Genomic DNA, 27,874 nt, shown 5'->3' on the forward strand with positions numbered 1-27,874 from the left:
AAGCTGGCGAAATGCGATTCGGGGTTAAGTGGATGGCTGGCTGTTGTATACCTACTTCTTCCTGTAAACTGATGCAAATTGTGTGACATTTGATGGGGCTATTGCATTAGATTGTGGTGGATAGAGAGGAGTGGTTAGATTTGTGTCAGAGGGGTTATGACTTTGAGGGGTTATGTTCAGTAGGCTTATCTGCCATTCGGTAACGATGATAGAGAGAGTTAAGGAGGAGAAATTTGGGAATAAGTAAAAGTACATAAGAGTAATAAGGTCCGGGAAAGGCTTGGTAAGTATTGTTTGGTGACTAGGATAAGTTGAATAGCTAGTTAAATGAGCTTACATTATTAGTATTCGAGTCTAATACGCTCGCTAAATCGAAACGATCCGATTACTTTGGTGCATAATCAATGCATCATAATAATGCAATGATCAATTATTATTTATTTAAAGATGTCTATAAATTTGGAGTACTTCCCATCAACTCTGACCCTCCGCTTTTAGAAATATTTTAGTTGGGTTGGTGGCCTTGGTCTTTCAGCCGGACATTGTCTTTGAATACTCCTTAGTCTTTTTGTTTTTCTGTATTTTGTCGATGGTGATGTTGTTTGGTGCAGTTGTCGCTGTCGGGAACCATCTCGTGGGGGATTGGCTAAAATAAATAAATTAACTTACTTGTTCTTAAAAGTAATATTAGCATTATTCATTGCTCTGCTTTCACCTTGACTATCAGACTGTCAGACAGACAATAAGTAACCATGGATACCTGACATTGGGGTATATGTAATTTATATTTCATTATTCAGAATCTAAAGATCTCACCTGGACTCTCTTTTTTCAGCTATACCCTAATTTGCCAAAATTTCTCGTAATCCCACTCTGATATATAGTCCAAGTCCTGAATAACATTAATCAAAAGTCTGGAAAATACCCAAATGCTTTTCCGACAAAAAATACTCATACCAAAAATGCATTTTCTCACCCATTTTTTTGAATTAATGAAGTTGGCTCTTGGATGAAATGGAGGACACCGATCAAGGAAGCTTCGTAATGGACATCCTTCCCGCTAAGCCATGCACAAAAAGTGCTCAAACTTTTTGCGTGGCAGGCTTGTCCCTGACTATTAGTTATCCATGTTCAGTTTTTCAGGGTCTCTTCCTGTTGCGACTTGAGTCAATATTTTTTTTTTAATATTCCTGGTCTACTTCCCCCATTGCTTACTGGTGGGCTTTCTGGCCTCCTGACTTTCACTCGAGCCCGTCTTTGCTCCGCTCCCTCCACTTCACTGCGTCCTTTCACTGCCCGGTGCGATAATCCCGGATTGTGCCATGTGAATAATGATGTTCCAGATGCTGAGGAAAAAGTCGCTTAACGTTTTTTTCTATCTTTCCCCGCAGCCATTGAGCATTTTTTCACTGTCGGCGAATCCGGGAAGACCGCGTGTTGATGACAGCTGAATAATAATAAGAATATTTTTTAATATTCACATATGAGTTGGCAGTGCAAAAGAAAGTGCCGAAATTTAATTTCAGTATTTAAATCAATCTTCAAAATAGATATTCTGGTCCGAAGCCAATCCATTTAGTAAATTGAATTTGCCACCCGAAAATATTTTCCAATTAAACTAAAATAAAACATTTCTCACTTAATTCATGCCAGTTTTTAATTGTTTGCATTCAAATTGGTATTCATAGAATGCCCCGGCCATTTTTAACTAAAACCCCGCATCGAAAAACATGCACATCCCACATGCCTACAGGAAGAACAATGACGCAAACACATGTTATGTAATTATAAGCAATCATTTTTTGCGTTGCTGCGCCACCACCACCACCTGAAAGCCTTGTGCATGGAAAATGCAAATAAAATGTACACAGTACGCATACGCATACATACATAGATATATGTATATGAAATTAACAATTTTTGTGGGTCTAGGGGAAGAGGCGGGAGACTACGAATTGTGTAATAAATGTTTTTCCCAGCAACAGAACGGAGACAGCGACAGAACAACAAACTTTAAACACAGGCCTGGCCATAATGGGCCACAGCCACTGAAAGCGACAGGCTGGCCTACAGAAAAAGAGAAAAATATTAATGCCGCGAAACAGAAGAACCGTTTGCGCAGCGGGTAGACTATACGATACCCAGGTGTGAGCTATTCGAATGATTTATCGCTTACTATATCGATTTCTCCCAGCGGTCACGCGTTGATAAGTACTCGTAATTGCTGTGAGTTAATAGTATTTGTATTAAGCTATTTTGAATATGAATCCTTTAGCAACTTTCAACACTGTCACTGAACTTGAGCATGCCTGCCCGTCGCACAGGGTAATTTGCATGTATGACCAGTTTGTGCAGCACAAAAGACAAAACCGCAACAATTTACAATAATTTACATACAATTCACAAAAATAAAGTGGCAACAACCGAACGCCAACGAGCCTTTCCCTGACAATTAACTCGAAAATGGCCCTATCTCTGCCTTTGACCGTTGAGAGGCCGCAAGCATTGCAGCCTTTTCGCAAACATTTGTTAAACAATATCTTAGCTTACAGCGTTCATAATACTTAATTAAAAGTTTTCTCCAACTATAGGCACGAAAATGATTTAATCAGAGCAATTAAAATTCTCCCAAATTCATTTAAAGCCAAACTGAAAAAACCTCGAGCAGTCTGGCCCTGGCCCTTCCAGCCGCATTTGCATTTATTTATGCAGCAACAACAGCAGCAAACAATCAGCTGACCAAACTCAAACTGGCTGGCCACACTCTAACACAAACAAAACATGGCCAAAACATTTACATATGAACTTTCATTTGGCTTACAATTTTGTTGTCATTGTTCCTGTTGTTTTTACGGGCGGCACTCCCCATGAATAATATGTTTGCTTGTTACAAGTTGGTTACATAGCTGCAAGATATGGTATGTATCCATTAAGTACGGGACGATTGAAATTGAGTGCAGCTTGGGTATGCAATTCAATTTTGTTCTTAAACTCTGGTTGTAAATTCAATAAAGGAATCTCATCATTCGAATAAAATGGCATCGGGTTATACTCGTATTCTTCATACATAATACATTATTTATAAGACAAAAAGATTCAACATAATCACTAAAGTGGCAAGGAAAAAAAATGTTGGGTGTAAAGGGCTAACAGACGAAAGTTTAAGTAGTTTTTGGGGATTTAAATCGCACTTTCTGTAAAACTAAATGTGAAGTTTTTAGTGAATTCCCTCGAAAGGGACTGGTCACATAATTAGTGTCACTGGCTGTATTTTCCTTTCCCTGCCCCACAGGACTCCATCGGTTCTGGCATATGTTCTTCCTTGAGTCTGGGGTGTGGTGTGTGCGCAAGAGGGCGTCCACTTAAGTATGCAGCACAAAATTCTCGTACGCTGCATGCGTACCAAAATACCGAAACCAAAGCCATCTTGTTTGTGTTTTTCGTTTGTGTTTGTGTTGGCGTTAGTGTTGGCAGCGCCTGTGCGTCTGCGTCTATTGTGCTATTTACTTAGCCAAAACGTGCGTAAAGTTTTAATTATAAACTTTTTCTTGCACTCTTTCAGCCCGTTTGGGCCGAGGTCCATTCTGGGTTAAATGTCTTGAAAACTTCTCTCGCTCAACATGCATTTTACGACACTTTAAAGGGTCAATTTATAAGATTTATGTGTAGGTGGAGACATCTGTTCTGGTGCCTCAAATTAAGATTAATTAATTAAGTGATTTACGACCAGAGGAAAATGTTGCGAATTTGTTCCTGACCCTCTGCCCATTTTTCAAGAATTTCATTTTCATGTCTTCAGAAAATTCAAGCACTTGAATTCCAATTTGTTTGCTCGAACTTGTTGCCTTAAAAAAACCTCTTTGTATAATTGCAAACTGTTGCCGTCCAAAGTGGAAAATCAATTTAATTTGCTGATGGGAAAAAAAATAGATTCGAATGTTGTGTGTTTATATATACAAATATCGATGCAGTGGCGGTGCTTTCAAATCATATCAACTACTGAATGCAAAGGGTCGTTGAATGATTGGGTGTTAATAGAGACTCTTGGCAAATGTTGGGGCAATTTTTCGATATTTTTTAAAATGTGGGAGACTAAATTGAATACTTTGTGGAATCAAGCAAACGACTTATTGCTTTTACTTCTCTATTCTCTATTTCACTGGTCGCTTTGAAGTGATCTCTCTGCTCACGGGCAGTATAGCGAAATCCTGCGAGATCGGCTTGTGCTAAGAGACAGAGATGGCAGTGCCTTCCCGCGTGTTTTATGGAAATTGAATTATCGCTTTCCACTTTAGTCACTGGATCAACAATCTCTTTTATTTCATTCACTATAGTTCATTCATCATTTGGCTCGTATGCAGTTTCGTTTAATGGACCACTTGTTGACGAACGCCAAAAATTCTTTTGTCCATCCAAACAGTCCGATTGAGACTCCAGAGTTTTGAGGGAAAATTTTGTGGAAACCATAATACTGCTTTTTGCCCCCGTAAACGGAACAATACCCCACGTACACAATGGTCTTTTCTCCCGGGATGCGTTATTGGCAATAGACAAACTCCATTTGAGCGGATAATTGCATGCAGCGCTTTATAAATCAACAAACGTCTTCACATGGCAGAGGTTTTTGTGCATTCGATTGGCGGCTGCCTGGCTGCCTAGCTGGCTGCTGGATGGCAGAGTGAATGACTGCCTGACTGAGGACTGAGTGACTTGTTGGGTTGTACATTTCAATAAAACATTCAATGCATAACTACAATGGGCATAAGTTATGCTTCGCTGTTGAGCCACAGAGAAAGCCAGAGAAGAAGAGAGAGAGTGAGAGGCAGAGAGACAGAGAGAGAGAGAGGAAAAAGTGAGAGAGAGGGGGTGAGTGATAGAGTTCACTTGACTCGCACTAATTCCCTCCCAAGGATAATGATGTTGTTGTGGATGTGGAAGTGGATGTGGATGTGGATGTATGGACAACAACAGATAAGGATGCCATCGACTGACTGAATGTATGACTGAGTGGGCTGGCTTTTGTCTGGCTGAAAGCACTGCTCCTATACCTATGTATACCTCATCATCTGTGTACTTTATCCCTGGATTATTTCAGCAGTCAAGTGGCGGGCGAACCTCTCCTGGTTAGGTTTAAGAAGGGCCCTGCAATTTTAATGGAGTTCCGTTCAACTCTAGATGCCTTCGTTTAAATACAAATAAATAAATCAAAAATATAAGCAACAAAAAAGTTATCGCTAAACTTCCGCTGCACGGACGCTTGAAAAATGGCGGACATTGAACTTCTCAGCAGGCTGCCGAGGGCGTTACTAAAAATGTAAAATAAAAAGAACAGCCAAACGGAACTGAAAATAATCAAAAAAAAGGCAACATCAACACGTAACATTAAACTTCACAGTCACAACGTATTCGGGTCTGGTCTGACGTTTCTTTAAAGTCGCCCCAGAGTCCACATCGAATGGGAACAGCTGCACGCCTGCAAGTATGCAATGCTGTAATACGAGAACGGCACGCGATGGGGCATTAGGACGAGCTTGTGGGTTGATGGAACGGAACGGAACGGAATCTACAACATACATATATGTATGTACGAGTACGGCTTAAAAAGCAGGCAAGGCTACTAAACCATGGAGCTAAACTTAAGGAGCGGCAGAGCTTATATTGAAAGAGACTGAAGGAGTGTAAAGTGATAGAAAGATGAGATAATTCTGTACAAATATGCGGAATGTGTGAGGCAAAAAAGAAAACTTTCAAGCTGTTAATTATGCTATATCAATGAGTATAAATTCCACACAGCACGGGGAGTGCCCCGCTCTCAGTGTACCTCCCATTTCATTCCATTCGTGTGCCCTTCCATCCTACGACAACGTGAGAACTGTTGAAGTAATCAACTCAATTAGCCGTCGCATAAGCAGCAGCCCAGCACCGCACAGCACCACAACTTCGCCCTCTCCAAGTCCCAAACAAACACAAAACTCAATTAGATGCCATAACTAAATAATCACAAACACATTTGAGCAAACAACGACTCCTCAACGCCATTCCTAGGCGACCACCGAACGTCGCTATGTTGCTGTGAAAGCGGGAAAATAAAAAGAAAATAAGAGGAAAACCGGGTCAACAACAAGAACAACATTAACGTGAGCGCAACAATTTTGAAACAATGGCGACAACAACCAGAGCAACAAGGCATGCTTGGAAAATTGCTTGAAATGTGCAGAAGCCCGGGTAAGGCTCACCAGCAATGGGAAACAGGGACCGAGGAAGCATTCCAACATGTGACGCACGTGACAAAACTTGTCAAATGACTTTACTTCACTTTGACGGGGGAATCCCAGTCCTGGTCCAGAGTAAACACAACCAGCGTTCAGCTCAAGTGGAGGGCCGGCAGCCAGAATATGGAATCCCGGCCAGGATGAAATATATGTTTGCGTGTACTTGTCTCCCACTTCTCCCTTCTCCCTTCTCATGAAATGCTTAAGAAAACTCTGCTCTTACTGAAACAATAAAAAGCGAGGGACGAAACAAAGAATGAGTCGCGTACCATATCCAGCTTTTCCCGACTTGTTGCGCCTCCAGCTAAATTATGACATTGAGGCGATGGAGGGGAACCCTCAGCGGCAGCATCAAATATTTCAAAAAACGCGGTGAAGTGGAATTCTATTTGATTTTGAGATAACCACAACGGTTTCTTCTGGGTAAAATTTCTGGAAATATTCTGTTTGAAATCCATATCAGAGAATAGTAATAATTGTAATAAATATCCCCAAATTTCACCCAAATAGGTAGGCCTTGAAATTTACCTTGATTTGTAGAATGCTCGAGCCTGTGTGAGCTCCACCGATTTTCATTCTAGTCTGAGATCTCAAGCGATAAACATATTTTGGGAAAAAAAATAAAATTTTTTGTTTTTTTTTTTAATCCTACTTCCGTAAACAGGCAAACGTAAATATTTATTTAAAAAAAAGTGAATAAAATGTGTAATAAAAATTGATTTTTTTTTTTATTTGGCAGAAGGAACTCCTAAGATGTGCAATCCTTGCTTCCGTTCAATGCCCGGCACCTGCTGTGGACCTACTGGTGGTCTGGGACCGTGCCTCCTGTGTGGACCCTACAACGGCCAGTGGTTCCGGTCGATCAATCACTGCTGCGGCCCGTGCGGACCATATGGCTGCTGCTCCTGCTATGGGCCCTATGGGGGACACTGTTAGCCTGCTTAGAAGGAAAGTAGGATCCACCACCGATTACCAAAATCAATCGCGAGACCTTAGATCAGAAGAAACTACATTCTGGACAGAAGTGGAACCAAATTGGAATGTGCCCAAAAAAGGGCCGTTCTCTAGCGAACATCTCTTGATTAAAAACTACAAGAAAGAAGACTGGTGTAAATAAATTATTTGATGTAATTTTTTCCCTCACATTTTCTGAATACTCTTTTTTGGAGGGCTTTAGAGCTAAAACTAGCATCGACACTTTGAAAAAAAAACTACTAAGGACATCATGGAGTTATCCGTGCTGTCGTGGACACAGACCAATGATGGTCAGTGGATCTAATAGATGAATGCAAAAATTAAATGAATATTTTGTGAAAATAAACCCTCCATACAAATGTATGGAAATAAGATAAAAAAAACAATTTTACTGATAAAATCGATCTATCCTTGAGTTTTGTTTCTCATTCAACGTGCTAAATCGTATCTAGATGTAATTTATTTTAGTATGTTTCCATAAAGTTCAGTTCAGAAATAATGCACTAGTTAATGTTTTTTCATAACCAAGTAGCCTGTGAATTATTGTATTCGTTAGAATTATTGTAGCAAGTATCATAATTCATAAGTCGGTCGGAAGTTCAGAAAGATGCCTCGCACCCGAATTGTGACGCGTCAGGCGAAGCGCGAGAAAGCCGACCAAGAGGAGAAGGTACGCCTAACTCAAATCAAGATCGATGCCGTTCTGGAGCAGGTCGATGAGCTTGAGAAGCGCGCCAAGAATCAGGTGGACACTCAAATCAAGCTCATCCACGCCCGGACTGACAATCATTTGCTTGAGATGAAAATGTCGGAGTTTTTGAATCTGAAGCTGAAATATTTCACCGACTACAAGTGGAAGGGTAAGTGAATGCGAATACTTGCTACTATGACAGCCTCACAGTTATCCTCTTCAGTTCCCGAGCCACCAACCAGCCGAGCACGCAGCAGCTCGATCAGCACCGCTCGCGGACGTTCGCGTACTCCCCAGACCTCCCTTCTGCCGCGCTCACTCATACAATCGATGGACAGGGGTAATTTTAACCGTGGAAGAACCCCACAGAAAGTGCCACCCATGCCTTTTTTACGTTTTCCACGCGCCGGAGAGTTGGTGCTGTCCAGTGGAGGCAGCCCGCTGGCTGTTCAGACTGATCGGCGGGAGGACTGTGCCGACGTACACATACCCACCAAAAAGGGCGTGTTCATGGTAAAGCCCCTTAAAATGAAGCAGGTGAACCGTGAGGTGCTCATGCAACTGGACGCGAATGTACTGAGCCAAGTGAAGACTTTGAAGAGTAATCTAGAAGTAATTGTGGACATGGCCACCAAAATGGGCAAGATGTAGTGTACGCCCTGCCCTGGACCGCTTCTTTGGACGAGCTTACAGCCAGTAATACCCGACAAAGATGTATGTAAGAAATAAGTGGATAATACATTTTTCTAAGTATAAAATAATATTATATTACATTTGAAGGTACAAAATGGATTACTCATATGGAACAAATGGCAAACTTAAGTTTTCTTGCTAAACTCGACTTTGATCTTCCCACGAACCACGCCTTATCCAACCCAATCAACCAATCCTCCAATCAACAATGCCTTCTGCTGCTCCATCCCAACTAACTTTTTTCGTTTCATTTTGTATCCTCTACAGAATGATGAATAAATTATATTAAAACCAATGATGTGCTCGTATCAGTTGGTAATCCCATGTCAAGCCAGCTGTAGCATGAGAACATTAAACTCACATTACAATGGGAATAAAAAGTACCTTTTACGTACATCTAGCTTACTGAATAACGAAGCCGTTTTGTTCATTCATTTTCAAACCACTTTCACTTCCATCAACCTCAATTTATTAGCCAAAAGAAGTAGAGAACAAAATTACAGCCAACATTAGCTTGCCGATTGCTGCAGACCAGGCTAGTATTGGGGAGTTCAATTTTTCAGGCCTGCTGTTGGGTTGGGTTTTGCTCGAAGTCCACGGGGTGCATTTAAGGCTATAGCCGATTTTATTGTAAATATTTGGCTCGTTTAGAGCTAATGACACCTCGGGGACCACCAGCGAGTCGTGTAATGCTAATGGGTCTATGGAGTGCCAATTTGTCTGTCAGAATATACAGGGTGAAAATAGGGAGAGTGAGTCTTCTTGTTGTATTTATTATAAAGGGAGCTATGGTTGATTTTAAATTTGAACAGAACAAGTAGAGGCGTCCCGGCTGTTACTTGGGGCGCTTCAATATCTTTGAGTCACTCAAGGACGGAAAGTACTCCAGGCTATTGAGATCGGGGGCTTGGGGCTTGAACGGCATCGTAGACGGAGCCTTGCGCTGAAGTGGCTGCGCCTTGCGTTTGTTAAAGTCGCCCTGGCTCTGACGGAGAGCCGGGGGAATGTAGATTTGTTTCTTGACCACCGGGGTATTCGCTTTTATGTCTGATTGTCCCTGGCTATCCTGCTCCGACTTCTGCCAGGGACATGTTGTGGCAAGCGCGCGTTCCCCATCCTTTGATCCCACATCAACGCCATCACCTCCAGTGTCCAGCTGCTCCGGCTCCTCCTTCAGATCGTCACCAGCGAATGGGGCAGGTGCAGGGACAGGGGATGTAAGCGCCATCGATAAGGTGCGTGGCACGTAAGTAAATTGACGACGATTCTCCTCGGTGAAGTCAGACCATTCATCCTCTTCGCTGAAGGCCTCATCTGAGAAACGGATCCCGAATTTCAGCGAAGCTGAGGCTCCTTTAGAATCAGTTCCCGATGCCTCCGATTGAAAGGCATCCTCCAGGTTGGAGTTGTCCTCCGATGAATACTTCGTTGATTCTTCGAGCGTTTTGTACAGCTCCTCAGCGGCCAAATATTCGGCACTTCTTTTTGACTTTTTGTTATCCTTTTTGGAAAAGAAATCTTCGAGATTGGACATTTTTGTATATTTGTATGTATATTTTAGTCTCTGCCAGGAACAAAACTTTCGGATTGTTTTTCCTACTAGTACAATTTTTCTGCGAAATATCTATTTTTGGAGAAACTCGTCTGAAATTGACAGCAAAACTATTGGTTAATAAGAGCCTACTTGATATTGAGAAATAAATAGACTAGCGCCGCAGCTCATGTGGCGTCTCTGCACCTCGTCTTCCGATGAATCGCAGCCACAGTTGTCACTGAAATTTACTACAGCACCACGCACATCGATCTGAGCTTCTTCTACCAATTATTGGATTATTGCATTTGTATATAAGTATATATAAAGTATATATATTCATGATCAGCATCCATCTGGTTATCCACACTCCTGTTAGATTTCGCTGTTACAATTGCCCCACCCCCTTCCAGCCACACAATGGACTACAAATCTGTGGCATCTATAATTTAGAAGATACGCGAAAATTAAACGCACAATCATAGTGAATGACCATAAGAAAATAATGTAATTATACATCTCCAAGTTGTATTTTCATTAAGACCAGGAGCTTCTGCTCAAAGATCTAAACTAAACTAAAAAAATATTTATATATATTTTAATATAATGGGTGGACTCAAACGTTCTACATTGTGCTGTGTGAGAAGCATTAGTGGTATCGATTGGGGGTATCGGACAGTGAGCAAAGAGCGGCACCGCTTCGAGTGTCCCAACGCCCAAGACGACATAGGCCTGTAGGTATGTCTGTACCATAGAATTCTCTTTGAAAAACTATGTCATGCACGTATTGGAAATTATAAGAACATGCAAGGGTAACTAAAGCTTCGGTTTCCTAATCCAGGGTTCCGGCCACGCGTAACGTATCCCCCTTGTACTCGAAAGCTGTAATAACATAATTTTTGTGTTTGAGCGTGTGGAGAGAGGAAGGAGGGACATGGTCTATGAGATATCCTCTCCGCTGACATATGCCACTAATTAGAATTATGTGCGCGTAATGCCCTGGCCACGCCTCTTCTGTGCAATCGCTGCATTCGCCCACTTCCCGCTATGCGGCGACATTTGGAGTGGAGGAGCAAACCTTTTTATGCCACTGTGCCGCATATGTTCATTATGTTTGCCAGCCGACAAGTCCTCCACGAGTGCTCGACGTCTGCTTGAGTAATTACCAGGAACCACAGACCAGAAACAGAAACAGAAGCAGAAACAGTGGCAGAAGGAGAAGCGCATCGTGAATGCAATGGCAGAATGCAAGTGCAGGTTGTCCTTGTCGTCCTTGTCGCCGGGGCGACACTGGCATCGTCACCACTGCAAAAGCTTTTTATGAAACGACGATGACATAAAACAAATGTGCTGGCCAAAAGAGACAGGGCCAGAGGGACGGACCGGGAGGTAACGCCAACAACAAGATTTGTTCATGTCACTACTTAAATTTATTATTTAATTAGTGGGGACCATTTGGGTGTGTATTAATCAAATTTGTTTGGATACAAAGGAGAAACCTAATAGATGTTTCAAAAGCCCAGAAAGAAATTTAATTAAATTATATAAATAATAGCTTTGGAACATGGACAGATGTATGTAAAAATCTGTACATTTACAAGTCCACAAATGGTGAAATATTGTAAGAAAACGGGCAGAAAATCCACAAACAAATATCACGCCAGTTCTCCTTGAGTATGGAATTTCGTAGTAAATGGTTCCTAAATATATTGTGTCAATTTTGTACTTTACTAATATTGCCACTGTTTTTTTTTCCTAAAAACCATTTAAATTTCTTAAATTTCTTTGTTTTATAAAAATGTTGGCGCTTGCCTCAACATCTTCGGTTGCCCAGAGTCGATTCGATGTCTACACCACTTACATTTTGGATGTAGAAAAGCACCTGTGATTGTCAGTTAGTAATTAATATTATTCAATTAACACCAAAGGCCAATTAAAAGATGAAAGTGAAATCGAAAATTAAAATTTTGCCGCTAGCCGCAGGGAGTAAAAAATTAGACAAAGACCATAAGAATGTATCTGGATTTTTAATCAAAGTTTTCAATATTTTCGAGCCCCTCTCATTTAAAAATTCCACTCCTCGAGGCCACAAATATCTCATTAGGAGAGCTCGAGCATCAAAGGGAAATGTTTGGAAATAAGAGTAGAACATTTCATTGCACATGAGTCAGTGGCTGAAAAAAGGAGCAGTTGCCAAGTCTGCATGAAAAGTTCAGAGAGCAACTGTGAAAACTATCAGAGGAAAGCCCCGAAACCGAAAGCATCAAAAGTTCAGACGGAACCGCACACACACGGGGTGGGAAACAGGAGGCGGAAGGAGAACAGTACCGATGGAACAGAGGAAAATCAACCCCCACCGGAAGGGAGACTGCTAAAAATATTGGCGCCACATTGGCGGCCCGTCTGGCCGGAGAGTCGGCGACGTCTGCGGCTCATCTCAACGATGACTACTCCAGCTCCAGCTCCAGCACCAGCTTCAGCTCCTTCTCCTCCTCCAACTCCAACTCCTGTTATTGCTATTGATTTTGTGAGGGTGTGTCTGGGGGGTGGTGTGCGTATACGAAAACAGGGAATCCTTCAATGGGGACACATTCACATTCACCATGATGCATAATTCGGGAACACCCTCGCGTAGTGCTGATGACATCATCATGACCATCAGTTTCAGTATCATCGGCAGTGGTAAACAATTTTCAGCTAAGAACTTTCGCATGGAGTTTTATTTTATTTTCGCCTTAGCTCGGCTTACCCTCTGCCAGTGCACTCTTCTTCGATACTGTTTGCTCATATGAACATTATATTTTATGCTTATTGTGCGACTCGATTACTTTAAAGCTGTTTATAGCCCTCTGACGCAGTCCGTTGAAAATTTTATTCAGTCATTTTCCCCGTGGCCTGAACCCGACAATTTGTACCGTACATACGTAAGACCATTACAGTAAAGTGTTACAACACATTTAAATTATAGACTTATCCGCGTCACGCACGTTTTCCCGACTTTAACACATGCACGCGCTTTTCGCACTCCTCTCTATGTGGATCGCATCCATCGCATCGCTACCATCGCTGTGGCATGAAAATTGTTTGTCGAATTATGGATAGTTGGTAGCACGTTTGCCGAAACCAACAGAGAAGATATACCAAATAGGATCCCAATGAAGAGAGTGCATATCACACCCAACTTCTTTCTGCTAAATGCCTTTTAAATATACCTTTTTCTCTGGAGCGCATTTTTTTGAACTATTTCATGGAATAGCGTAAAATTATACACGTCTATAGAGATATATGTACATATGTACGTGTATGTGTCTTTTTAAGAGCCTCTGAGATTGGAGGCTTATTAGTAGGAAGCCGAATGTCTATTAAGACTACAGCTTGTATGTATTTCTATATCTGTATGTATCATCTATCGGCAACTGAGGACGATAAGAATTCTGACTATTCAAAAGCGTTTTCATATTGATGAACTAAAACTGTTGTGTTGCCTTTATCCAATTTTCTTATTTGCCTCCTTTTTGTTTGATTTAATCAATGTGCATCGGCATTTTCCAGCGCACATTTGCTTCGGCTCCCCCGACAACCACCGCCCACCGCCCACCGCCCACCGCCCATGGCCATGCCTCTTTCTCTTTAACGGTTTATTTATTTGTGTTTGACTTTCGCTGCGTGGCGGGAAAATGGCGCGGAGGAAGCTCCGAAAGCAAATACAATTACAGTGAGTGCTCCTTCTCCTGTTTCTGTTTCTGTTCCTGGTGCAGCTCCTTATTCGACTTTGCTGCTTTTGCCATCTCTTTCCAGCACTCTCGCACTGTCGCTTTCGCACTCACGCCAGAAATTGGCCAAAAGCACAGATAAAAGTAAATACATAAGTAAACAAATCATTTGGAAAAATATTTTTGCGCACAAATCACATCAAGGTGCAAAAATTATTTACGAATATTATTTTGGCAAACGAAGCGTCGAAGAAGAGCAAAGTGCAAAGAAAAGGTCGACGCAATGGATGGTTGGAAGTACAGATGTATGGATGGATAGACATGCAGGAGAGAGGGAGAGGTGGATAGAGCAAGTGCCAAAATGTGAGAAAATGGAAAGTCGAAAGCAAAATGTTAAAAGCGTGGAAAGTGTAAATATTGCCAGTGCCATAATATTTGTGCAGCTATGTATTTTTCCTTTTCCTTTATTCTGGTGCTCCCTCCGCCTCCCCATCGCTCTCTCCCACTGCATTTCGTTGATGAGTGTAAGCTTCAATGGTTCTCAGCAAAGATGATAAAGTTCTTGACGGACTGACTCACGGACTGGCTGATGATGGAGCTGGCTTCAATGGAAGTCCAATCATGAATGATGTGTACAATGTGTGAAGTTGTGGCATAGACAGGAACCTTGATTGCTTGGACAGTGATTTCTAATCTGCTGCTTATTTATATTTGGTTTTTATTTTCCTTGAAAGTCTGCTGGTACGAGTTTGGTGGAGTTTTCGTTCATCAAAATATTTTTGAAGGCTTACATTTAGTGTGATGCCAGTGAAAATATATTATTCAAGACAACTAATTATATAATTCCGTAATGCTCTCTCGAACTAAATAATCGGGCTATTTCAAGAACATTTCTCTAACATTTAGCATAAACATGTTCACTGATAATACCATCTCGTACTCGTAAGAGCAAAAGTATTTCTGTAAGAGCAGCCGAAATTATTTTTACACAAACAAGAAGTTTCGCAGCACTTGCACTTCCGCTTTCAAGTGCCTGCCTTTGGGTGTACTGGGTACTGGCACAGATTATTATAGTAAAACAAATAAATACGAGTACTCGTACGTATGCGCCAGAGAGAAGGAAACCTCTATGTGGAGAAAATTTGGATTTATGGCAAAAAGTTGTGTGTGGCGCCAAATTCGCGAGACTAACAATGTTCGCTAGAATTTCTCGAAAGTTTTCTGTAAAATGCACAACCCTCTGCCCCTGCCCCTGCCCCTGCCCCTGCCCCTACCCCAGCCATCGTACGTGTGGTGTGTGCTTGTTCAGCCTTTGTGGGGCAGGCCCCTGCGAGTGTGACCCTCACACGCTAATAATGTTTTTGTAGGACTCTTGCACAATAATTCCGTTTGTGGCTTTCTGCTGTTTGTGCTCTGCCTTTCCGACTGATAATTAAGTGTGTACTACGCTGGAGCACAAAAATATAAATAATAAAGGCATAATAGTTGCTGTAGCTGTTTGTTCAACGAGTGTGCAATGCTTTCCTGCATGGAAGGGTTGAGGTTGCGGCGGTGAAGGAAAATATCAGAGGTGGCAAATATTTTTGTTGGGTCTCCCCTAGAGCAGACCTTAGACATTGAAAATAATCAAATTTAATGGTGGTGAGATCATTACGAGTATGAGTGAGCAATGTACGTAAGTGCTCAGACACTAAAAATTAGTAGTTCTTCCGATTGCTATTGCGATTACTAACCCAAAGTTTTGGCAAAAATTGACACTGAGGTTGCATACTAATTAAGACGGTACTAATGTATAGAACATTTAATTAACAAAATAAATATATATTACATATAATGAAATTGGGGTTCATGAAGTCATTTCGTGGTTTGGCCGAGCTAAAGAAATAAAACAATAGACAGCTGTCCCTCTTTCAGCCCTGTTCCTATATGGATCTAAATCGCATACTCACGCAGCCACAGACAGTCGGTATTATCAAAGCGCTAGGATCTTAAAATTCACTCAATTAAACCACAATTAAGGAGTCCACTCCGCTCGCCCAGTTCGCCCTCATGCTGACTTCTAGTCTTAGCCCCTAACCCCATAGACCCCCACCGACATGGGAGCGCTGCGCTCTCTCTATCGCAGCTCTTCATCAACCAAATTGCTTGCTAACCCAAATGAGTGCCGTAATTTGGTGACCTTTGTGAGTCGGTTTTCGTTTGGTACTGCTGCCGATTCAATGAAGTGCGCCCCGGCCCGGACTTGTTGCATTACGAGCAGCACTAGCAGCGTTCTCCAATCGAAGGATTAATTGCGAAAGGAAAGCCTTTCGCAATTTTCACTGGTTCGGGGCTCGTTGCTCGTGGCTCGTGGTTCGGGCTGCAAATGCATCATTTGGATAATCAGCCATATCCCCCTCCCCCAGCCACAGCCTAGCGCTTCTACAGTTTGCGGGTGAGTCAGCTCTCTAGAACCTTTCCGACTGTGGGAAATTTATGATGTTTTCATAGTTTTCCTTTTTTTTTGTTCACATGGCTGTGGAAAATTGTCGATGCTGCATATTTGAGTTTTTATCCTGTGGTTTATATCATTCCTAAAGCGATAAGGGGAGAGCGGAGCCCAGTCAGAAGCCAGAAGCCAGAAGCGAGACAGCGCTTGCGGTTTATTAATATTTTTTGACTGCCCCGATTTGCTGCTGCCACTGCTGCTGTCTGTGGCTTTGACTTTCCTAAAAGTTTTCAGACGTTTTTCGTGGGGTGGCTTTGGGATTTTGATTGGGGTTTTGGCTTTGTCTGAACTAGAAATAGATGGAATTTTTCGGCATTTATTTAATACGACTGTCCTCTTTGTTGCTCGTGTGCTTTAAATTAAGTCATAAAGGACGAAGAACATGGAACAAACAATGTGTATGTATATTTAAAATTCCTCAAAGTTTCAATAGTGTTCGGAAAATTGCATTCCTCTGACAAGTGATTGTTCAATTAACAGAAACTTCAACGGAATTTACAAGCAAATACTTTTAATAAATAAAGTCCAGCTACGTCACGAGGCGCCGAAGATGAAATACCCTTGAAACTATACAAAAAATCGATCTTCATCGTTTCGACCGATCGTTTCTATGGCAGCTATTGAAATACTCGGACGAACTCCAATAAATCACTGACTATTCTTGAAAGAAGACTCTACATATTATATAGGTATGTATATATGTACATACTTTATGGGGTATAATATCTTCTGTGGGTAAACAGCTTCTGTATACCACTTCACGGGTATAAAAGAATAGTTTTAATTTCTTTATTTATAGCAGTGCACATATATTTGTAATTTATTGATGCATTTGCTGACTCGATTTAGAATATCTAAGCGATGTTCAGGCTTCACCTCTGTAATATCAGCACAATACTTGGCGTTTCCCATATTAAAATATAGATTAACATACTTTTAATTTTATTGATTTTTGTGCGTGTTCCATAATAATATTCATAAACTTTTGTTTGGCGCTCATTTTAGCCCCATCGCTACAACAGTCAGGAAATCTGGAATACTCCTTGAGAACTGCCAGCCACTGAAGTTTATAGTCTCACACACTTCCCATAGCCACTCTCGCCGAGGGTTCTTTGGGTTTCTGGTTACATTTTGCACTCAATTATAATGTATAGAAATGGCATTAAAATGTCATATATTATTAAGTCAAAAGTTTTGCTGGCCCAAACTTCAAAAATGCATCAAGTGTATATGGTTCACAGTTTCAGTTGGGTTGGGGAAAGTTCAAGTAGAAGTGCTCATGCCATAAAATAGAGCAAACAGACAACGAGAGCTAGTATCCGAGCAAAACTGCAACTATTGTGCCGTATATCCTGTTACAAAAGTTAAATATGTTTTCTTGCTCTCCTATGTGGAATTTAACTCGAGCAACAAACCCCAGACGAAGGCATTTCCTTTGAGATGTTCTGCCAGCGTGTTCATGTGTATGAGTGTGTATATGTGTGAATGCATATACATATATGTCTATCTATGTCTATGTAATAGCATTAAATGCAACTCAAAAATATGTTTATCCTCCTGTGTGTGAGGGGCAGCAACTTTTTGTCGCCTCCCGCTCTGCTCAACATTTATTTATGAAACATAAGTGAAACAGTTTTGCAAACAAATGACCCAAAAAAAAGGACAAAATGTTTTTTACTTCCAGAAAGAATATGCTTCCGTATGTGCTAATGTCATACAAAAGTATGCGGTAAAAATGATAAAAACTATTTTACCACATGGAAAAAGTTATGCTCCCCGTAAACATTTAAATGATCTTTGGCTTGAAGAAGAACATGGGTCATAATCATAAAGATACGAGTAATAATTTCAAATAGCTTACGGGGCATCGGGGAAGATTATAAGAACAGAGAAAAAAACGTATAACTCGAACTATGTAAATGGTTTCTTAAGGAAAATGTAATGGTCTATTAACTACATTTGTATATCCCTATTTATCTTTAGTCTGACTAATGGATTTTATTTATAGTTAAAATAAGAAGCCATATATTCCCCATTAATATATGTACACAACGAAAAAAGGTAGAACTTGAAGATATGAGTGTAAAACAAACAGTAAAACAGCGAATGAACTGAAAAGAGAATTGTTATGAGAAACCATTTCAAACCAAATGGTCGCCTGCTTTTTTTCGAATATAGTCCAGAATAATTGGTCATATCGCAGTTTTTTTGATAGGAAAAAGTGGGAAGATGAATTCTGAAACCAGATTTTGGGCGGCAGTCTTGGATAATTGAGGAAATGATAATCTGAGCTCTCAAGCACCACCTCACTTAACAGATATTTGACTCCCCAAAAAAGAGTCATGCCCTCATTTCTAGTTTTAAAATATAAACAAAATTGAGTGGCTAACGATTTTCGACGTCGAAAGAAGCTGATGCAGCATTGTTTTATCGATACTTAATTCTGAGTGACAGACAGCTTAGAATCTTTCAAAATGGGTTATAATCTTCAATATCTTTCAATATTTGTATACAGCTACCAATAGTTTGCCTTAGAAATTTAAACCAATTTACAATACAAGTACTTCACACCAGGAACATGCAACATTTAGACACTTGCCACACCTTAACACCTCTTTGTCCGCAATTGTCTGCTTCCCCGGTACGCCCTTCCGCACAGCCCCTCCTCCATGTGGCAGCTAATAAACGGTAAATATTGAAACATTTCGAGGCACGCAACGCGCGGCAGAAGTAGAAGTAGGAGCCGAGACCAACTCAAGTGTGCTCTCCATTGTTTGCATTCACAGATACAAGCACGCACGCATGCAGGCACACGAACACACGCACGCAGATACGCAGCCATATAGCCATATAAAATAATTACAAGCCAGCGATGACAGGACCTGATTGTCTATAGGGACATAGCATACCCAAAGCACTGTATAGCGGGGATATACATACATCAATTGGCGACAGCTTTACTTACTTCTTCCTCAGTGCTGCTTTGCTATACGCTTACGGACTATACTTTAGTTTTCACAATAAGCTTCCAGCGACGAGTATTTCGTTGACTTAAAGCAGTGTAGATCACTCCATTGACTGACAATATTTTGTTTGCCTCTTGTAGGTATAAGGACGTTGCCCTGGAATGGTTGCATCTTGCAAAAACGCTAAATTTTAACAAAATCGCTCGACAATTTAAAATTATTTTAGCGGGAATGCGGAATCGAGAGGGTATTTCAGCCTTCGGCTACAAGGCTATATTTGTAATTATTTTTTCTATGATTTCTATGGAAACTGTCAGCGGGGAATACTCGTATGTTTCCACATCAACACTCCGGTCGGCAGGCTCTAGGACACTCGCTTCGCACTCGACGCCCACACTCAAGTGTGCAATTAAGTACTTAATGTGTTTATTAAAAGTGAAACGCCACACAACTTTTCATGCCTCTGTGCAGAGTGCTTGCTGTTGTTGTTCGGGCTGTTGTTGCAGGTTGGGTTGGTTCCCGCAGCTTATGTGATGTCCTTTGGCGTAAGTCACTCAGCATGATTTAATTGTTCGCACTTTTGTGGTTCGTTGTTGTTCAGTGATTGGCCATTGTTGATGCACTCACGGTCACGGACTTCAAGTTCGCTGGTTCGTGGCGGATCTGTGGGGGATATTGGTTAGCGATGATGTTGGATACAACCAAATAGTGGGTAGGCTAGTGCCCGGCAGACAAAGCAGGGACTGAAGCTGTTGCTGAATCTAGTCATTCCAGTAGTTAATGATAGCACTTAGTGAATAATTCACCTCGAAAGGGGTGGATTAATCTTCCTGGATATCCTGGACATGTTTATCAGATCGTTGCGGCCCAATACCCTAGTCCCAATCCCACTCAACATTTTCCGAATTGTACAAAACTAACCCCCATCTGCACGAAAGCAAAGGGCGTGACTGGACCATTCGATTTGCTAAGTTAATACATTAACTATATTTTTATTTTTTATGATTCGGGATCGTGCCCTGCAATAAAATAATGTGATATAATTGAAGTTATGTTGTATGTCTTCTAATTTTAGTTCCATAATCCGTTTAAATTTTAATGCATTACTTGTGTCGAGACAAAATTTGTTCGAAACACTCTTCAGTTTCCGATTAAAATACAACGAAACATTAGCACTATTGTAACCTTCTACCACCATTGCCATTTGTAATCTGTCTTTTCCAGCATTCGATTTAAATTTACTTAAAGATATTCATTCCTGTTCGTCCTTCAATCTGATGAAAACACTTAAAACTGTAACAGAACTAATCCGTAGCTATTTCTTAGATCTACCCTAAGGGGGGGATTATCTGAGGTTCTTGTCGTTAATGCAGTTAGTGGTCTGGCATCAGTGCCGTGCTCCGATCGGGGAGTGGAATGTTGGATAGGCTTTTCGTGCTGTTACGAGTAGCCATAACCAAATATTTCCTCGGTTTCTGGTTTCTTAGTTTACATTTGTGGAGGCCAGAAAATACAAGTAGCTGGTTCAGAGCTTTGGGAAATCCCTGAAGGGTGAACAGTGCATTGCAAAAACCACAAAGTTTTACGGTTGGCAATTTTAGATTTATTTGTAGTCCTTGCATTCCTGTCGCAGCTGCGTCTCGCTCACCTCCAAATCAATTGCTGTGTTTCCCTGGACAATGCAAATGACTTCTTACTCTTCTGGAGGCGAAAGCCACTGACCATGAAATTGAATGACAAGCTAAATCAGTCAACCAACAAAATAAAACGTCACACATGGAGGCAGAGGGCATGTCTGCGTCAGTTTGTTTGTATTCATGTGTGTGGGCCATTTGCAACTATTTTGCGTACTGCCTCAACATCATTTGTGTGTATCCGTCCCGGGGATGGGTTTTGTGTGGGAGAGCAATCAAAGCACACATCAAATCAAAGTAATGCCATCATTTGTTTTCAATGAACTTTAACGATTTCAGCTCCTGCGTCTGCTCCACGGCGAATTGCATGCCGACATGCAGGATGTACGGAGAGGGAGGCGGACAGACGGCAGGGGCAGGGGCAGGGGCAGAGAGGGAACTTCCAGCCTCAATCTGGGACCGCCATTGATTACATAACAATGGATAAGCATTCTATGCCCATGCCAGGACACGATATACAATGGGAGGGCTCGACAACGGAAACCCCATCTGGTGCGGATGCTAAAGCATTTCGCATCAAAATAGTAATGAAAGTCATTCATATGTTTGGGTTTTCCATTTTCCCTCTTCTTTTTTTGTCTTCTTTTGTTTTCGTATTTTTGTTTTTGGTTTCTGTGTGTGTTTTCCATAGAAGTTCCGGCAGGTCGCGTGGTACGCATAAAATTTATTGCATACTCTTAGGCGTTGCACAGCAGATAGTGTTCGGAATGGGATGGGTGTACGTGAATACAGTGCGGGGTGGAATATAGAGTACGCAGTAGCGTGGCTGCTGGGGCTCAGTCTGCTGTTGTTCTTCGGATAGCAATTAAAATGAATGGGATTTGGTTGTTTTGTAAAAGAAGTCGATTTAAGTTTTAATAGCCCGTCCTGCTAGGATTGAGATGTGTTCTTAACAAAGTTGATGAATTAAGGAAAGCCGATGGGGAACAGAATGGATATTAAGGATTTTCGCTGAATCGATGTAAACTTGAGATTAAAGGTTCTGAAGGAGCGTTTCGACCTATTTAATGGAATGTTTATATGTTTGAATATATGACCAATGCCAAATTACTATAGAACTGGCAGAGACGTATCTTTCAGCGAGTCAAATCCATTTCCCATCGACATTTGCAATTGCTGGCCAGTGCACTGGCTGGAAAAAATAACCCGACCTCAGAGCCGTCAGGCAATGCTTGACTTATGGCTGTCCAGTTCGGTTGCAATTTGACAAGCGAACATTACTCAAAGTGAGGGCACAACTTGAAGCGTGGCCAGGGTCAGGACTTGGCTTTTCCCACCTGCCAGGCCACGCACAGACACCCTCCGCACTCGCCCCTGACAGTTTAGCTGTCATTAATAAAGAGCACTGGGCACAGTGCTCATACCCTCACCAGCCATATGTGGAGGCCCCGCATAATTGATGTGTTTTTGTGAGTTATGTTGGAGCCCGTCGACTGAGCACTCTGCTGACTTGCCGACTTTCCCGGGGACCGATTCACAGGGCGCTAGTCCCGTCCTACGAGTAGAACCTGTCCCACCCTGTCCCGGTCTGGTCGCTCTGAAGTGTGTGCGTGGCGCGTGCTATCGGACCGAACCAGCTCCGACGGGGCCGGGGGGTGCCACAGGCATCTCCGATTCCGCCCCGACCACCTACCACGAACGACGGACGCTTGTTTGTCAGCGCTGAGTGATGACTTCAAATTGGCCATCTCTGATGATGACGGCATCTACGTGTAGCCTTTGTATCTGATGCCCCATAACATGGGCAGAACACATGTGTGGATGTCTCGAATATAGTTGAATATGATGTGAGTTCCACTTTCGCTGTCTTTCCTTTGTCTTGATTGTAGCTGAGACTCGCATGTGCGGTACATGTGGTACATATGAATGTACCTCGGATGTGGTTTTCCAATTTTTAAAATACAACAAAAATGTGGGAGAATTCAAAATCTGACTTGAAGAGACTAAAAGAAACTTGTGCAATAAGTGATGAAAAGATTTCTCCATTTCCGATGATTTATTTATATTTTTTGAGCGAAAAGTAAAACTCACTTTTCTGTTTTTTTCTTGTTTCAAACCTTTTTAATTATTACTTACAATTATTTATAATAAATAATAATACTAATAATGTTAACTAACTAATTTAAACTTTAAAAACGATTTAACTATCTAAGTGTGTAGTTTTTTTATCTACAAAAATAAAAAAATAATCATTGCTTACGGTCCCTGATAAAAATATTACAATTTGATTTTAATAGTTGTTTTAATTCTCTCAACTGGAACTCGAGATCGCGGAGGTTCTTTAATAGATTCAATTAACAATATAAATGTATTATTAATATCAGGGTGTTTTATTTTAATTACTAAAGTTTTCGGTTCTTTCTTAGTTAGAGAGTGAAGCACACTGTAGGTTTCTCGATATTTCTGCTCACATGCTAATTGATTGCAGGGCATACTCCAGACCGTTGCCTCCTCTTTAGTCAGCTTGTCTTCCCTGCTTTTCATGATAGTGGCTTCCACACCATTACCAATTGCTCAGGTGTGCTTTGTCCCTGACCATTTGACACCATTCACACACCTCAACGATATACACACCCTCTCCATACTGCGGCTTTTAGCCGGTCTTGATAAATGATGGGCAATTTGTAGGCGCAGCTTTGTTAATAGAAACAAATTGCCGGCCTTTAGCTTTATTGCGTTGTGTGTGGCAGTAGTGCGATGGTGAGGCGGAGGTGCGACGATTAGTGTTTCTTATTTATAAAAATTATATTCGTACATTTTCTGGCAAATTAATTATAATTGATTAAAGGTGTGTGAGCCGTGCGCTTTGTGCGCTCTGCAATGGCGTTCTAGTCAAATGAAAGAGGCAAACGCAATTTCACTTTGCTTGAATACCTAGAGAGGGTCGTTTTCCCTACACTTAAAACAGAAAAAATAGTAAAGGACCACTGAATTTTGCTACTAAAACATTCAAATATTTTAAAGCTCTATATCATGAAATGAATACCATGCAAATTACACCGATTTTGGATTATAAAATTGGCTTCTTGTACACTCGCTATCTACATATACCATTTCTCTGAGTGCACCCTGAGAGAGCGACCCTCTGTCACTCTGCTCTGGCTTTTCATTCTGTTGCTGCATTTAATTTCATTTAATTTCCAGCCACGCCCCACATCACATCATTTCTGGCTAGTCATTTCGGGAATCCCCCACTGATCCCAATCCGCCTCCTGCAGCTCCTTCTTCTCCATCATCTTCTGCTGGCTGTTGCAATGCACGCTTTTCACTTTTCATGAATAATAAAGTGAAAGTCTAGTTAGTTTGGCGTTTTTCAGCTCACTACTCGACGGTGGCTTTCCGACTACGGCTTGTGCTCATGGATTCAGCTCCGACTCGACTCCGTCCCATCAGAGTACCCTCACCTCGCCTCCTCACACCTCGGCCACACTGCACCGTACAGATGTAATTTCGTTCCATACTTTTCCGAGCATAAAAACTCTGAAAAGGCGGCACCTCGCAATTGTTTGGCCTGGCTGGGAAGGAGCTATAGAGATGTAGTGCTGGGAGGCAGGCAACTTTTTCATTTCCATGTTTTCCGACTGCACTTTCTGCCATTGTTGTTGTACGCCTTATTGTGTTCTGTATTTAATGAATAATTTTTAATAGTTTTGCTATTGCTGCAAGCTGCATCTCGCAGAAAAAGGGGGGCAGGAAACATTCCCGTCGTGGAGGTGGATTAATTTGCAGGAAAAACTTTCTCAGAGGATAATAAGAAATAATCTTTTGACTAATTTATTGAAAAAGAATTATACTTATTCGCTTTGCAGATGGTAAACAAATCAAAACTGCACTTAAATTGCTCAATCAATTATTTTCTTTGCGAATTTTATATTACTTTGAAATTATTATTTTGGAACAGCTAGGAGGACAATTAAATTATAAAATTTAAATTACACTATACGATACTAAAAACTGTGAACATACATACCTAGCAAAGAAGTGTTTTTATTGTAAAGTACAATTTGATTATTAGCCTTTAAGCAGTAAAACCTTCATTTTGAGTATCGGGTATAAAATGGTGGTTTTGATCATTCTCCATGTCTTTCTAATTGTTGTTCAACATGAGATAATCAGACAGGCTCCGTTTTTCACATTCAAAAAAGTTTTCCAATATACTTTTGAATACACATAAATTGTGGCTAACATTTTCACACTCTGCAAGATTTATTCGTTTTCAAAACGAAAACATTTTCGTTGACGAAATTAAAAGTAAACGGCATTTTATACAACGAAACGAACCTTAATTACAAAAGGAATACCCTATATCAGAGGTAACTTTTGCTTTCTTTATAAATAACTTTATTAGTTGGTTGGTTGAGGTTGGGTTGACCTCAAATTTGGCTCGGAAAAAATTGGCCAGGGCAATAAAAATTTTCGTTTTGGTGCAAACAGAAAAAATTTGTTTGAAAACTGGAGAGCCTTAAAACGAAACGTTTTAGCTGAACACGTAATCCGCTAAAGTAATTGAAAAACGGAGCCTGCCTGAATGTAATGAATTTAATAAGAACAAATTTTCAAAAAGGTATGTTAAACATGTCCCACCTAGTCCGACCCTGAAGCCTGTCGTATTTCGTAGAGTAAGAAATTCCACTTTTGACCACATTTCTTGGAATATGCATAAATAGATCATAAACTCAAATTCAACAATGCAGAGTAGTTTGTTACCGTACTGCAACAAAATGGATTATATGCAGGTGAGTAGAACTCATATTCAAAGAAAAGTCATTAAGGACGAAGGGTGCAGGCTGCAGATCTTGCAGTATCCGAAGGAGAAACATTAATTTATTGATTCAAGGGAAAGCTTGGCCACATGGCCACATGGCGGTATTTGCAGGCAAATATGACTTCTCATTTGTTTTAAGGCTTGTATCCTTCTGTCCAGATTAGGCTACATTAATTCGCAATGCTGTACGGCGAGGCCTTAGTCCTGCGTTTCAAAGCAATGATCAGTATTGCGAAATAATCGATTAATCAAAGCGGAAAAATTCAAAGTCTTCTAGCTCACACTGCTAGTAGAATTGTTTGCATACAAGATGAAGTTATTTTAAATGTAATGCTAGAGCAAGGCGCGCAGTTTTTGGCTGCAGATTTGACTTCGAGTTATGGTTTTGATGGTAGCTCAGGCCAATCCTCAATCTATTAGACTTAGGGCAAAACCATCAGATTTCGTTTCCAATATTTTAAATATGAAACTATTCAAATTTAAAAATAATTAAAATACCAATTAAGCCTTCTACACTGCTGGATTCGCATGTTTAAATTTATTTTGATCGCCGGATACAAAGCACTCTTAAAATCTTGAGGATTGTGTTGATAAGTCATTCATGCTAATTGCCGATAAGTGTTGAAAAATTTAAGCAATTCTACCATAAAACTGCGGATTAAAATATTGTTACTCAATGTCATCATCCACTGATCTTCTAGTCACTATTATTCTGAAGTAATCTGTTTATGATGTCGGAGATGGTTCCCTAAATGAAGGAAGGTTAGACGAAGAGGAAGATCTTCTGGCTGTATCTAAGTAATAGACGATACGGAGGAGGATTGAAGAGAAGAACAAAAACCAAATACAAACCGACAGTAAAGTAAGTGAACTGTTGGCCTGATGTAATCTGTTCATGATGTCCGTGGTGGTTTTGCAGTTGAAGGAAGTTCAGACGCAGAGGAAGATCTTCTGGCGGTATCTAAGTAGTAGACGAGAACGAAAGATTCGAGGGAGGATTGAAGAGGAAAACAACAACCAAATACAAACCGATAGTAAAACATGGAAACTACATAGCAACGAAATGTATATGGTACAGTGGTAAACGGATAGTGTCGACACTGTGCTGCACTGTGTGGCGGGTGGCCGCCTCTTGCCATCTTCGTCGATTCTAGCACGGTTTCTTGCACTGCATCATACCTGCAGCACAGTATCCGGGAAACTGAACGCACTTCAGGAAAAATTCAGCAATACCCTGGAATGGATTGTTATTAATTTTCAATTTATAGCAAGACTGCGGCTGTGGCTATTCCTGAATGAACTCACTTCGCAGCAGTCACTGCATTGAGAGAACATATAAGACCAGATATAGAAGAAGGCCCCGAAAAAGGCCACAAAGAACGACAGCCAGAGCAAGACAATTAGCCAGAAAAGGAAATACAGTGGATTCTTCATTGTCAATTTTGTGGGTATATTTGCCTTTGTTTCGAATACTGAATTCCTGAAATTCTGACACAAGTATTTTTTTACAGATAAAACAAGAGCTACTTGATTAGATAGCCTGGAAAAACTATTTATTTATTTATTTTTCTCGCCCTCAATTTTATTCTTCGCTTTTTGTGTTTCTTATTCTATGCGCTCTATGCTACTGGAGTATATTTACATATGCGTTGGTACTGACGGTACAGCACAGTGGGCTTAAGAACTAATTTGTTTCAAGCAATTACAGTGGTTTTAAGAACTAAAAGTATATGTGAAGATGTACAACGGGATGGTACTGATACAACATTAATGAATGTAGTTGGTCATGGCATACGGCTCTAGAGCATTGCTTTTCTGAAATGAAAAACTATTTTTGCGTATTTCCTCAATGAGGGAAGCATAGAGCAAGCGCATGTACGATGTGAGCGACCCAAGTGCCCAGGCCCAGGTTCTGCGTGTAACGAAATTAGCGCCTTGAGGATATGGACGACTGTGTTCCATCGTAGGCCTACAAAGATACGATCACTTAAATCAGCAACACCAGCATGGCCTTACGGCGCAAGAAATTGAACAGCGATTACCCGGTGTCGGAGAAGGTGCCATATTTTCGATACTCCTTTCCGAG

At 41.0% G+C, this 27,874-nt stretch overlaps 2 protein-coding genes and 2 long non-coding RNA genes across 8 annotated transcripts; 2 read left to right on the forward strand and 2 right to left on the reverse strand.

The window, feature by feature from the left end:
- Nucleotides 1–404: 404 nt before the first annotated feature.
- LOC26532889 (uncharacterized) lies at nt 405–6,942 on the reverse strand. The gene is made up of 6 exons (XR_004469318.1): nt 6,801–6,942; nt 6,542–6,715; nt 977–1,447; nt 817–914; nt 716–760; nt 405–646 (listed from the first exon to the last, which is right to left on the reverse strand). It is a non-coding gene; the product is annotated as an uncharacterized lncRNA (long non-coding RNA).
- Nucleotides 6,943–7,692: 750 nt separating this feature from the next.
- Nucleotides 7,693–8,927, forward strand: aust (australin). 2 transcript variants are annotated; one of them, XM_015181295.2, is made up of 3 exons: nt 7,693–8,107; nt 8,162–8,656; nt 8,719–8,927. In XM_015181295.2, the coding sequence occupies exons 1-2, from the start codon at nt 7,855–7,857 to the stop codon at nt 8,587–8,589; spliced, it is 681 nt and encodes a 226-aa protein (XP_015036781.2). In that variant the 5' UTR covers nt 7,693–7,854; the 3' UTR covers nt 8,590–8,656; nt 8,719–8,927. The 2 variants fall into 2 exon arrangements, with proteins under 2 accessions (XP_015036781.2, XP_002133199.3); XM_002133163.3 differs by having other exon boundaries at nt 7,695–8,107; nt 8,162–8,652.
- A 457-nt stretch (nt 8,928–9,384) lies between these two features.
- On the reverse strand, nt 9,385–10,287 carry LOC4816370 (protein CDV3 homolog). The gene has a single exon (XM_001356155.4). It carries the CDS (start codon nt 10,163–10,165, stop codon nt 9,467–9,469), a length of 699 nt encoding a protein of 232 aa, XP_001356191.3. The 5' UTR covers nt 10,166–10,287; the 3' UTR covers nt 9,385–9,466.
- Nucleotides 10,288–25,154: 14,867 nt separating this feature from the next.
- On the forward strand, nt 25,155–27,616 carry LOC26533313 (uncharacterized). 4 transcript variants are annotated; one of them, XR_004469341.1, is made up of 5 exons: nt 25,158–25,336; nt 25,458–25,587; nt 25,642–25,759; nt 25,953–26,650; nt 26,708–27,616. It is a non-coding gene; the product is annotated as an uncharacterized lncRNA (long non-coding RNA). The 4 variants fall into 4 exon arrangements; XR_004469340.1 differs by having other exon boundaries at nt 25,160–25,336; nt 25,953–27,440; nt 27,497–27,616; XR_004469339.1 differs by having other exon boundaries at nt 25,155–25,336; nt 25,953–27,616.
- Nucleotides 27,617–27,874: the final 258 nt, after the last annotated feature.

Source organism: Drosophila pseudoobscura, chromosome 4 (assembly GCF_009870125.1).
Source record: "Drosophila pseudoobscura strain MV-25-SWS-2005 chromosome 4, UCI_Dpse_MV25, whole genome shotgun sequence".
NCBI lineage: Eukaryota > Metazoa > Arthropoda > Insecta > Diptera > Drosophilidae > Drosophila > Drosophila pseudoobscura.

Excerpts from the sequence above, each read along its gene's own strand:
- aust (XM_015181295.2), top strand. The coding sequence starts at position 7,855 with ATGCCTCGCACCCGAATTGTGACGCGTCAGGCGAAGCGCGAGAAAGCC. Across the intron at positions 8,108-8,161 it reads CACCGACTACAAGTGGAAGG|TTCCCGAGCCACCAACCAGC; the intron begins GTAAGTGAATGC and ends TATCCTCTTCAG.
- LOC4816370 (XM_001356155.4), bottom strand. The coding sequence starts at position 10,165 with ATGTCCAATCTCGAAGATTTCTTTTCCAAAAAGGATAACAAAAAGTCA.